Below are 11,606 nucleotides of genomic sequence, written 5' to 3'. Positions count from 1 at the left end.
TGTCAGGATGCGGCTGCATGTCTAACCTTAAGAAAATCAATATTGTTCAAGGACCCTGAAGGGACAGTGTCCTTGTAACTGAGGGCACTTGAGAATTCTGAGCTTGATTTCATACATCAGAAAGAAAAATGTTGTCTAATCTTAGAAATAAGAAAAGGAGGTGTGAAGTTTTAATCCCAGGAAGGGTCAGGCCCTCAGTCACCATTTCGCTTCTCTCCATCAGCCATTAAATGACTCCCCAAAGCACCAAGAAATCACCAGAAATAAACAAACAAAGTGAACAGAAGTGCAAAGAAAAATAAATGTGTATTTCATCTCATGAAGGTTAAATCTCCGGTATTTTTACTGAATGCAAATTTTCCATTCTGATGCTTTGAGGCTTAAATTAATGATCGTGATTATTTAATTTTCCTCCATTTCCCTTCCGATTGCAACTGTCGCTGTTGTTTTTAATATCACACGTACACAGATCTGCAGCTGCCACAGTCATTCATGTGAAGGTACACGCTGGATCACGCTCAACGCTTCAGTGTAAAAGTCTGGGCTACGTTGCTCTTCTGCAGTGCTAATGTAAAACCATGTGTGACTGTGTCATTCGGCTTTTAGCTATTCCCTTCGAAAACTACAGGTCATTCCCTTGGCATCTGTCCCTATCAAATGTACATTGCACAAAGTCATGATTGAAATGTATAGAGGAAATTACACATTCACCAAAAAATAAAATCAAATAATAATAATAAAAAAAAAAATTCCAATTGCTATTTTACAAGAGAAAGTGTGTACCATTCAATACATACAAAATGTTTTAAAATTGTACATAAGTACCAAAGGCATTATGAGAGATTCTTTGGAGATGAAACGAAAGTGCAAAAAAGCCAAGGCAACAGAGCAAATGAAAGGAAGCAAAGCAGCAGCTGCCTTTGCTTTCTAGAGGACAACCAAACCCTCATGCTCACCTGAGCCCCAGATTTTATGAGCGGGATGCCAGGGCGAGCAGCCCCTACACTCGCCCCAAGTGCCAACAGCCTGTCCCGGTGTGAGTGTCACCTCTCACTCACCGCCAGGACAAACGCATGACCCATTGGTAGCCTAGTCAAGGCCAAATGAGCCAGATGCTGTTATAAACCGCAATAGCTTCAAGGGATCTCAGGGGAACGGCAACATACTCCAGCAATGGATGTACCTTTTGCTTAGAAACATAGTTGGGACTGAAGTGGCTCTTACAGCTGATAACTTTGGACCTAGAGATGAATTTTGGGCCAATGCAAAAATCTGATTACTACTTTTTCAATGGCATCCAGCAGTATTTAGCTGGAAAAGTTAGTTCTTCATGCCTTTGTTTATTTAGATTAAACACTGAAGGATAAGTTCTATCCCATATTACATCTTCTAGCTGTAAAAATATGGGCGAAATTAAATCCTAGAGGATGATTCATTTGATGACATTGGTGACATCTCTGTATAGGGGCAATTGGAGTCTACAGGCTGACCTGCTTGGATAAAATGAGGTTTATTGATTACAACTTTGTCCTTTCTTTCATAACTCTAAGATCAAAAATGGGCTTTTGATGACTCTTTTTACTAAATGTCTCTTAACTGGGGCTTTTTTAAATACGTAGGCAAAGGCAAGAGCAGGACCCGCAGGACAGCAGAAACCTCTGCCCGGGCAGTAGCCTATACTGGGGCGATGCCGGGTTTGGGGGAGCCCAGCGCCAGCGCCGCTGCCGTCGGAGTCCCCAAGCACAGCAGGCAAAGCCTTTGCCCTTGGCTCTCCGATGGTGGAGGACAACTCTGTGGCCACACAGCCTAGGAATGGGCTTTGTGGTTTGTACTTGGAATTGGCACTGGCTGCTATATTCTTTTGTTTGTTTCTTCAAAATTATCATTTAAAGCAACTGCATCACCCTGCTGCATGGGCTGTGCTGCCTTCAGAAGTGGGATTTCTCCTCGGGATGGCAGTTACACACCAGATCCCTCTGCAAATCTGCCTTTTGGATAGAAATAACACATTGTTGAAGTAGTCCTTTTTTGTTTGTTTTGACCACTCTCCCACCTCCAAAAAAAGGAACTTTTCCCTCCTGTGCATCTCAGATGCAGCTTTATCTGTTTTAAAGCATGTGTGTGCATGTGTTTGTATACCCCTGCACGTACAGCAATACATATATGCATGTATGCAAACAACACGCACACACTTTTGCAGCCAAAGTTGTGTTGTCCTTTTATCTTGCAGGTTATGACAAAGATAAATGGTGAACTTCATTCAACCTGTACAGAATTTACAGTTCAGATGAATAGCAGTGAAGAATATATAGAAATACAGTAATTATTAAGTATTTTTGGGCTGAGTGTGATAGTTTTGTTCAGGTATTTTTAAAGTAACATCGCAGAGGCGATCTCACTTATTTTAGCTTCCTGATCAAATCTGTTGAAAGAAGCATTCGAATGCAGTATATTTCTTAACGAAGCAGGATCTTCATTTTTCCCTTTTCCCAGTTATGTTGAGTCACATCACAAACTAGGCAGGTAACGCTTTGTTTGGTATCTGTTCAACACACATACGCTTATTACATGGAGTGATACCTATCAGCATTTGGCATGTAATGTGCAATCTGTGTGCAGAATACGTGGATAGTGTGCCAAAGTGGCACTAAGCAAGATAAATTTCATAAATACAATGTCTATACTGGAGAAACAGGAATATAGTTTAGTGTGTGGAGCATTGCTGTAGAAGAACAGTGGCACCCACCTATACGAATTACTGATAAAAGAATAAACCATTTATAAGAATAATTTATTGAATCTCCTAAAGCATTTGATATACCACGCAGGAACTGCAACTATGTTTAAAATCGGCTTGATTTAAAATAACAAGATCTGTGTTGTTTATCAGCTATATTTTGTTCTGCCTCAGTGTTCCTGAAAGTCTCAGGTTCTCTACCCTGTGTGTGAATTTTTTGAGATTAAGTGAAGAAACTTTAAATTTCAGTGTTTGGGTTTGGGTGGTGGGGAATAGTAGCCAACACAGAAGGGCCCTTATTCTGCCTGCTGGCAGGAGCATGGGATATCTTCAGCTCCAGGGAAGATGGTGGACCAGTGTGAATAACCAGGCAGGGCAGAAAATACCTGGCACCAGCTTTGATGACTTCCCCTCTGGTCATCAGCAAGGCTGAACATGGTATCTACAGAGATGCTCAAGGACTGAGCCCTCTATATCCAAAGCTGCAATAAATCCCTTTCATGAGCATCACTGCATACATGAAACACTGGGTCATGGCCACTGTGTTGGTCAGGTTTTAGTGATTACTGTGAAATGCTGCTTCTACTTTTAATGGGAGGTGCCCATGGCATGCTAAAATAAGGAGGCATTTTCTTGTCTTGGCTTGGAAGGCTTGTGCTGACCTTCTCTTGTGTGGAGTGGGAAGGAGAGAGCATCTCCCCAGGTCCACAGTCATCAGTATCAAATGGAGCTGAAATTCCAGGGGAGGCTTCACTTGCAGCAGGACATTCAGCCTTGGGTTCGGGCCAGAACCATCCAAACTGGAGATTTTGGGATGGCTTCTACCTGAAACCATTAATCCTGCCCTAAAATTATAGGCGTAGCTGCAGGTGAAATCTAGCCTGAGCTTGGCACTGAGTTTTGGAAAGCTCTGCCGTTAGCTCGAGTTTCTCAGAACTAGGCAAACAGATGCTGCTTGAACAATTCATCTGCAGCAATATTTACAGGAATTAGGAAAGGGCAAGATGCTTCCAGGTTCAGTGCCAGCTTTGGGAATAGCACAGCTTGGACCCGCTGCTTTCTGCTTCTCCCCATGATGGAGCCTGGCATGCAAAGCCACATGCGTGGACTGCTGAAGAGGACTGGGGTCTTGAAAGCAGCTCTTGCTTCAGGGAGAAAAAGCATCAACATTGTTAGTCTGTAAGTTCTTCTCCAAGTTGTTCAGCTTGACAAGAAAACTTGAACCGAGCCCTCAAGGCATTGATTTCACCACGATCAGCTAAAGCCAAGGGGACAAACCCTTACAGGGTGCTGTACAGAGGGGCAAAGAGACGCCATCCCTGCGCTGAAAGGCTCCAGCAGAACAAACCAGGGATGTGTTGAGGCCACGGCGGCTCAATGAGGAAGCAAATAAATTGCCAAGAAAAAGCAAAACTGTCATGCTAACAAAACACGAAGGCTCTCTGGTGCTAATGATGCCAGGCCAAAAGCAAGTCTCAGAGCAGAGTTCTGGCATTACATCTTCACTTGCATATAGTCTGGATGAGGAAGGTGAGGGTACGGGACCAGTGTCAAACCAGATTATGGCAGCAGTGCGAGGAGATACAAAAGACTGCAAACACCAGCAAGATGGGCAAACCCTGAAGGCCTCGTGACAGTCTGGTGTTACAGTGGGGAGAATGGTGGCAAATCATTTGTGGAGATATGAAGGTCGCTCAGTGCCTCTCTGTAAGGAGAGCAAGAGATGCTTCCACAAGGAATGGATACGGCATAGCTGCAGGGTCCCCAAGACTCCCAAGGGCTGTAGACAAGGGTGGATGAAGTTTCCAAAGAAGGATTTCCAAAGTTTGTGAGTCACATTCTCCCCTGCCCCTCAAGCTGGGCTGCAGGCACAAAGGCACATGCACACCAGAACTGGATGCAGGCGAGAGAACCCAACAGGAATTAAAACAGACATATGGCAAGTCTGGGTTCCAATGGCATCTCCTAACTGAAGACCAGGCCTCCATCCTTGGTACTGCCTGCCTTGCTCTGCCTGCTCCTCCAAACCCTCCAAAAGGGGTACCTGGGATGCTCTTCTTCAGAGGCATCTCGAAGGAAAGGAGGTTGTCACACACAGCCAACACAATTCGTATTTTTTTCCTCCCCATGTATATGTTTCAAGAAACCACAGGTACAAATGTGGTTTTTTCACCCCTTAGTTACAAGCAGTAGAAGTGGAGTTTGTGCATGCTGTATCCGAGGGATGGGCAACGATCAGTCACAGCATGAAAGACACTTGGTATATCAGTGTTACCTACAGAAGCACCGCAGCACCCTATGTGATGGGTCACTGGGAGGGCAGCCTCTCCCCAGAATGATGCTTTTGGCAATGTTAAATCGTCAGGTACTACAGCAATCTGGGAGTGCAGATACAGCTGGAGCATAATGCTGTCTACTCATCTCAGGCTGCATGCAGTAGCAGGCAAAATTGAGAGTACAGTCAGTGAGATAGTCTGGAAAGCACATTCATAAGTTAAAAAGGACCCGGCTGCTCCTCCTGCAGCAGCCGCTCCTTGCTGCTACCTTAATTATAAGCGTGATTAATACTGTATCAAAACATGTGTAATCCCTCTCCCTCTAGACACTAATATAAGGCAAGCAGTACTGTGTCACTGGGGCATCAAACACTAAGATATACTAAAGAAGATTCCTATGCATTATTATTATCCTTATTATTAGAAAAAAAACCCCACCCTATTGTTATTGTTAAAAAAACAACGAACCCACACCCATGCTCTAAGCAGATTTTGCTCTGTGATGCAGAAAAAGTTGGGGTGTTTGTGTGCTGAGAGCAAGAGTTTGCTTTTACACCGCTGAACAGCAGTGACCCAGGCGGGGCTCGGAGGGGGCTGCTGACCCCTGTGCCACAGCCCTCCGCACCACAGTCTCAATGTTACTTGCAGGTGAAGGAGCTTTTGTATCTGATTTCCTTGTTTCTGGTTTACAAAAAGGAAGCTGATGAAAACAAAAGATGCTGACCCATGATGGAGAGCGGGTGAGAGAGGATGCGGGCATGTGGGCATGGGTCAGAGGACCACAGGCATGCGGAGATGAAAGGGATGGAGGCTCAGGGCTTGCTCAGCCAGAGGTGGATGGAGATGCTCACATGAGCGTGGATGGAGAAACAGAAATCCTTAGCCTGCTCCTGGGCTTTTAAACATTCCTGATAAATTACTCACTGCAAAGGGTCTTTATATGGGACAACTCCTGGACAAATTCCTTACGAATTTCAGTTTCTCTTTTAATACTTACATTTTGGGTTTAGCAATAATGTTGCTGTGACCACGGTGGTCTGAGGATAGAAGGGAAATGAGGTTTGCAGTAGCTCCCTCTTGAGAAAAATATGAGTGAATGTATTTTTCTTTTCTTTTAGGAATGGGGAACATTTGTATCTGAGGTGATGCTCTGGCTTCCCAGGTAGATTATACAAACTTGTTCTAAAAATCCACATAATTTAAAATCTTAAAAATCAATTAAAAATGTAAAAAATATACCTATTTATCTCTAAATAGCAATGACCCTGCAGACTTCATTTGGATCTATTAAGCAGCATTTGAAACAAAATAAATTTTTAGAAAATCTGGTCTATCACAGTCTGTCTAAAGAAATATAATGGCTTTCTGAGCTGGACAACAGGTTTGTTTTCAGCGAGTTTCTTAACATTTTTGTTTTAAAAATTATTACTAAGAAAATGAGTCAACAAGGAAATTCACATACAAAATCTGCACTTGAGTAACATTAAAGTCCCTTCCCAAATATTGGGAAATTCGACTCATGGCTAGTGCTCTGTTCCTGTGTCTTGGGGTCACATTATGAAAGGCCACCTGCACAGAGGTTGCAACACCTCCTCCAGCCATGTCTCCTGCTCTGAGACATGAACCTCTCAGGCAATTGCACAGGCAATTGGCATGCTTGAACATGAAGCACCCAAAAACTGACTGTGGCTTCAGGTCCCAGCCTCAGGGACTGCTCTGTCCTGCAGGTAGGGCCTTTTGCAGTATTTCTCTCCTGATCTAGACCCAGATTCTTGGGGGGGAGGGGAAAGGTAAATTCCTAAAGTTTCTTGGAGACCAGATCCCAGGCTCTGGGTCAAGGCCACGGCTTCACATCCAGCACAGATGTGCCTCGAAACCAGGCTCTGTGCACACAACCACGCGTGGGCACGGGCATCTCCAGAGCGGTTTGGGATGGCCTGCTGGAAATTTGGCTTTCCTCTTCTTCAGCTCTTCTTGGTCTCATCTGTCCACACTTGGCATTTTCTAAAACTTGTTTCTGTCCTCCAAAAAACATAGGACCAGACTTGGGAGGAACAGGGGAGGAAGGACCAGCCCAAGAGAGGCTCAGCAGAGGGACAAAGTTTGCCTGTTCCCCCTTCTAAAGGTCTTTATCGTTGGGACTGCCTTATCAGCAAATCAAACTCAATTTATTTTCTTTTAATCTAGTGGTTTAGATGTCTTGTGGGAGATTACCACCAGGAGTGTGTGATAAAATCATGGGGGAACTGTGTGTTTGAAAGTGAAGACCTTGCAGGGAGTATCGGACTATGATTTAGGACAGGAATGAAATTATTTATGTCAACAAGCAACAAGAAGGCTCTGTTATCATTTACACAGGCATAAATCATTTTTATGGAAATAAGAAGCATTACTCCGAGTTAATTCTGGTGCAAGTTACCGACAAAATCCAGGTTTTCTTGAATAGATGAATGAGACGTGATGATTTATAGCATGGTTGTGGATGGAGGCATGTGTCAGAATTTCTTTCAAATGATGCCACAGATAAAGGCGGAATATTTCTTACACCTTCCCAAGAAAATTCTATGAGAAATTTGCAGCAGCAAGACACAATCTGTGCTGGATGTACATAAACCCAGTTTTCTGTAATCAATGACTGTGGGACAAGCCCAAAACCTTTTAAAGCTACCAGTCAGCTTTACAAGCTGATACAGTAACTTGAAGAGGGAAACCACAATCCTTCTCGTGTAGGCCCTAAAGGAGGTGGAAGACCACTAGCTTTCCCCTGCAGACATCCCAGTGGACACAGTGGAGCTGCACCACCTCGGGACACACTGGCACCATCTCCTTTCAAGGGTGTAACATCAGCTGGGCAGGAGAAAGGGATTTTGCATGAAGAACTAGGAAATGGATGTTCAAAATAGAGCCAATAGGGTTTCAAAATTAGGAAATTATGGAAATTACATGCTGCAAAAATTGTGCCATGAAGTTCTGTTGACTTTGCCTACTGTCTTAAAGATGAGTCATGCACCTGTGCTGCAATAGGACCACATGACATCATCCTCATCCTCATCTGGATTTCCTGACTTTATTTCTGTGCCAAATTTCCAGCAGGCCTCGAAAAATAATTGCAAACAAATAGGGTAATAAATCTTTGTTATCTCTGACTTGGACAAAACTTGCAATGAGCAGCTGTCTGGAACAATGTTGACTTTTGCCTCACCCAATGTAATTTCCATTCCTGTGGTCACGAGAAAACACTTGCCACCAAGCCTGAGCTGGGAGCTGCTGACATTTCTTAACCTACCAGAAAACTTCTCATTCTGCAGCACGCCTGGGCAAAATTGCACAATCTGCAGCCATTTTGCATTCAAGGTGTAAGGGCATCGCTAGGTTCACTTTGCACAAAGAAATGTGGAGCCAAAAGGCATTCGTTTGTGAGCACAAACAGAGAGGGAAACATTGCAGGAGGTAACAAAAAAATGGATCAAATGGGAAAGAAAGGAACTAGCACGGCTGGAAGCCTAAGTTCCCTGTAAGAAAAATGTTTTCTCTTCCTGAATGGTGAAAAATGGCAGGAAAAAATTTGCAGAGCCTTTCTCCACTCCCAATCCCATGAGAAGATGAGCGTGTTGGTCCTGAGCACTAGCAAAAGGATGGTTTTATTGCCTGTCTGCAAGCTGTCAGACTGCACCCACATCTTCCCCAAGGCCAACATAGTCCTGGGCCTCCACTGCTTGCTGCCTCTGGTCAGGCAAACAGGAGGAGAGAAAAAGGCTGTGATTCTCCCTTCACCCCAAGCAAGCCAATGTCCAGCCTCTCAAAGGCCACACAGAAATGAAGTTGTCACCTAAATATCCTTAGCAGGCTCTTGATATGACACAGGGAAAATGTGGAGAGATGGGGTTTACAATCACAGGCACAGCCCCAGCAGAAAACACACACGGGATTTGGGCTGTAGATGGGTGGGAGGGTTCAGAGGCACAATGCCGGCCATGGTGTCCCAGCCCGGGAGATGGATCCCAAACACAACCTTTCCTGGTCCACCCCCTTGCAAAAAAAATCCACCAACCTATCCAAGGATCACTTTGTGACTTTGTTTTGGTCCCAAAAGAAACTTTGAGCATGTCTTTTCCCCTTGCCTTCCCCCCACTGAATGCACTGTGCGGTTCCCAGTAATGACACAATGATCTTTCCAAGAGAAAGTACTTTAACAACAACAAAATGGGGCAGACTGGGATTGGCACAACTTGCGGGCAAGCACAGCTAAGAGGCGTCTGAAAGACCATGAAGAAATGAAGAAGCACCTCTTAACTCAGCTTGAGGGATCCAAACAAAACCACAGGACGTCCCGAGAACATGGGTGTGAGATTCTTGGCAGGGCAGAAGAAGAAAAGGAAGATTTTTCACGGGGCATGGTGTGTGCGAAAGTGTTCAGGCACAATGCAAACTGTAAGAAAATTGCCCACTCTGACCAACAGAGCTTGAAAAGGATGGAGCTCAGCACTTAACTCACAGCTGCACAGGGACCACAGCATCTTGCATATCCACCCTCTCCCTTTGCCTGGTGGCTGTGCCTCCACAACAGCACTGCTGGCCACAAGAACGGCTTCACACCATGGCAGCCCTCCAGAGGGGTTGCCTTTGGTTTGCCTTTGCTTCCAAAGCACCTCCAGGTCCATCGTCAATGGGAGGAGAGATACTTAAATATAATACATGGTTTAAAAAATAAAATTCCAGCCCCATAGCCTCTTGTCCTCCTTCTCTGTCTCATTTATGTGCCCTCTGGGTTGTCTATCTTCTTGCACTCAAGCTCCTGTTTCTGAGTTTCCCAGTTTCCCAAGATGGGCTGATTTCCAAACCATTCTGGTTCAAAGCAGTATCCTAACCTGTCCCACACTGAGGCCATGCCTTCTTTTCATGCAAATATTCCAACCACCATCCCTTCCCTCCAGGGGCCTAGGCAATGTTTCCATGTATTATATTGGAATTATGCCACCTTCCTGACAGTTAATGAGGAACAGCCTCCCTCCCATAATTACACGTGACCTGAAATCTAAGCCAGAGACAGACACGTGTTCATTCTGCAACTCCAAAATACCTAAAGGTGTAATCACCAGTGCCAGAATGTGGCGAATCCTGCTTAACACTTGTCAGCCACCAGTTACTGTGATCTCCAAGAGCCCTGGCTGGGTGATTTACTCCTACCTTGCACTTCTGAAGATTCCCAAGAAATGCAAATTGCCTACCCTGCACCACGAAATAATTTCACCTAATGATCTTAGAAAGAGAGTATGAAAGAAACCTGGACTTCATGGCTCCAGTTCGCTCAGCACTGTGACCTCTTCCACAAATGCAGGTTCGGACCTGCTTGTTCCCCACCCCCCAGAGTAAGCGGCAAGAAAGTATCTGCCAGCTAAGGATGTCCCAGAAGGAGGAAAACCTTAGCTGTCAATCTCCGTGAGAAGTTCGATGCATGGACAGCTGGAGCAGGCAGCTGCCAGCGCTCGGACGTGGCTTGGTGGCTGCAAGAAGGCATCACTGCCTGGGGGCTGACCAGCCCATGTCACTGAAGGGTCCCTCGCCCGTGGCCGACCTGGGAGGAGGACCGCAGGGCGTGCAGAGGTCAGAATCGGTGTCTGATTCCCCTTCTGCAATGTAGGGTCTGATTTTGGCCACGGCTGCATAGCAACCGTTGTTAAGGATGTCCAAATTCTCTTTGGACTGGGAGATGCTAAAGCCACTGAAAGAGCGCTCCAGTTCCTCATGGTCTACCGAGGGGATGGAGATGGACGTGTCGCTGTCTCTCATGGCACTCTCGTGGTGTTTGGTTGTAATGTCTTCGTTCCTCAGGTACTCTGCGCTCGCCCTGTGCCCGCTGCTGTACGCTGACAAGGAGCGCTCGTGGGAGGGCGGAGGTGGGATGCGGACCAGCGAGCCAGGGTCTCCAACGGGCGAGGAGCCATGGCTTTGCCGCTGGTAGACCTGCTGCTGGCACGACGTTGAGGGCGGGCATGTGTTGGTTGGGGCTGGCGGAGCAGAGAAGTTCTTCTGACCCATGGAGCTGGTGGACCTGATGATCTTGATGATGCAGCCGTTCTTGTCAATGTGCTCCCTGCTGTCTTCAGGACTGTGGTAGGGAGGTGCTGGGTCTGGTTCTTTGGACCCAAAATAAGCCTCTGTCTCTGTCGGTGGGATGCCCATCCGCTGCATGTAAATGTTCACCAGGAAGTCCAGCTTCTTCTCCATCGACTGAACCTGCAAAACACCACAGTTCCAGTGCTACATGTGGGTTGATGCACATTAACATCCCGAGTACAAGCAACTTCCAACCCATCTAGGCACGCGTGTGGGGCTGGGCACCATAGATGACCTCTGCCTACACTGACCTACACCAAACTGAAACTTCTAGCAAATATCTAATTGTCCTGTTCTGAAGCATTTAATTCTCCACCTTGTTACAGGGTTTTCCTTAAGCTCCTATAATCTTTTCAACAGGCAACAAATTCCAGGAAAGCCCGAGCACGCTCGCATCCTTTCAGCTCCTTACTGCATCTGGCACTTGCCTGGGCTCAGATGGCCATGGGGATTTCTGAGCCTTATCCTCTAGGAAC

The 11,606-nt window shown here is 45.7% G+C and overlaps 1 protein-coding gene across 2 annotated transcripts in view; it reads right to left on the bottom strand.

Moving 5' to 3' along the window:
* Positions 1–283: 283 nt before the first annotated feature.
* The window catches only part of KCNQ2 (potassium voltage-gated channel subfamily Q member 2), a 77,618-nt gene continuing 66,295 nt past the window's right edge, over positions 284–11,606 (bottom strand). For both annotated transcript variants that reach the window (XM_055814517.1, XM_055814518.1), the window contains one exon: positions 284–11,250. In XM_055814517.1, coding sequence (XP_055670492.1) covers positions 10,531–11,250 — 720 coding nt within the window. In that variant the 3' untranslated portion in view covers positions 284–10,530. The remainder of the gene's footprint in view (positions 11,251–11,606) is intronic.

The sequence above is a fragment of the Falco peregrinus genome, chromosome 9, assembly GCF_023634155.1.
Source record: "Falco peregrinus isolate bFalPer1 chromosome 9, bFalPer1.pri, whole genome shotgun sequence".
NCBI classification, from domain to species: Eukaryota; Metazoa; Chordata; class Aves; order Falconiformes; family Falconidae; genus Falco; species Falco peregrinus.
The sequence above is the reverse complement of the archived record's forward strand: the minus strand, read 5'-3'. Positions and strand labels throughout refer to the sequence as shown.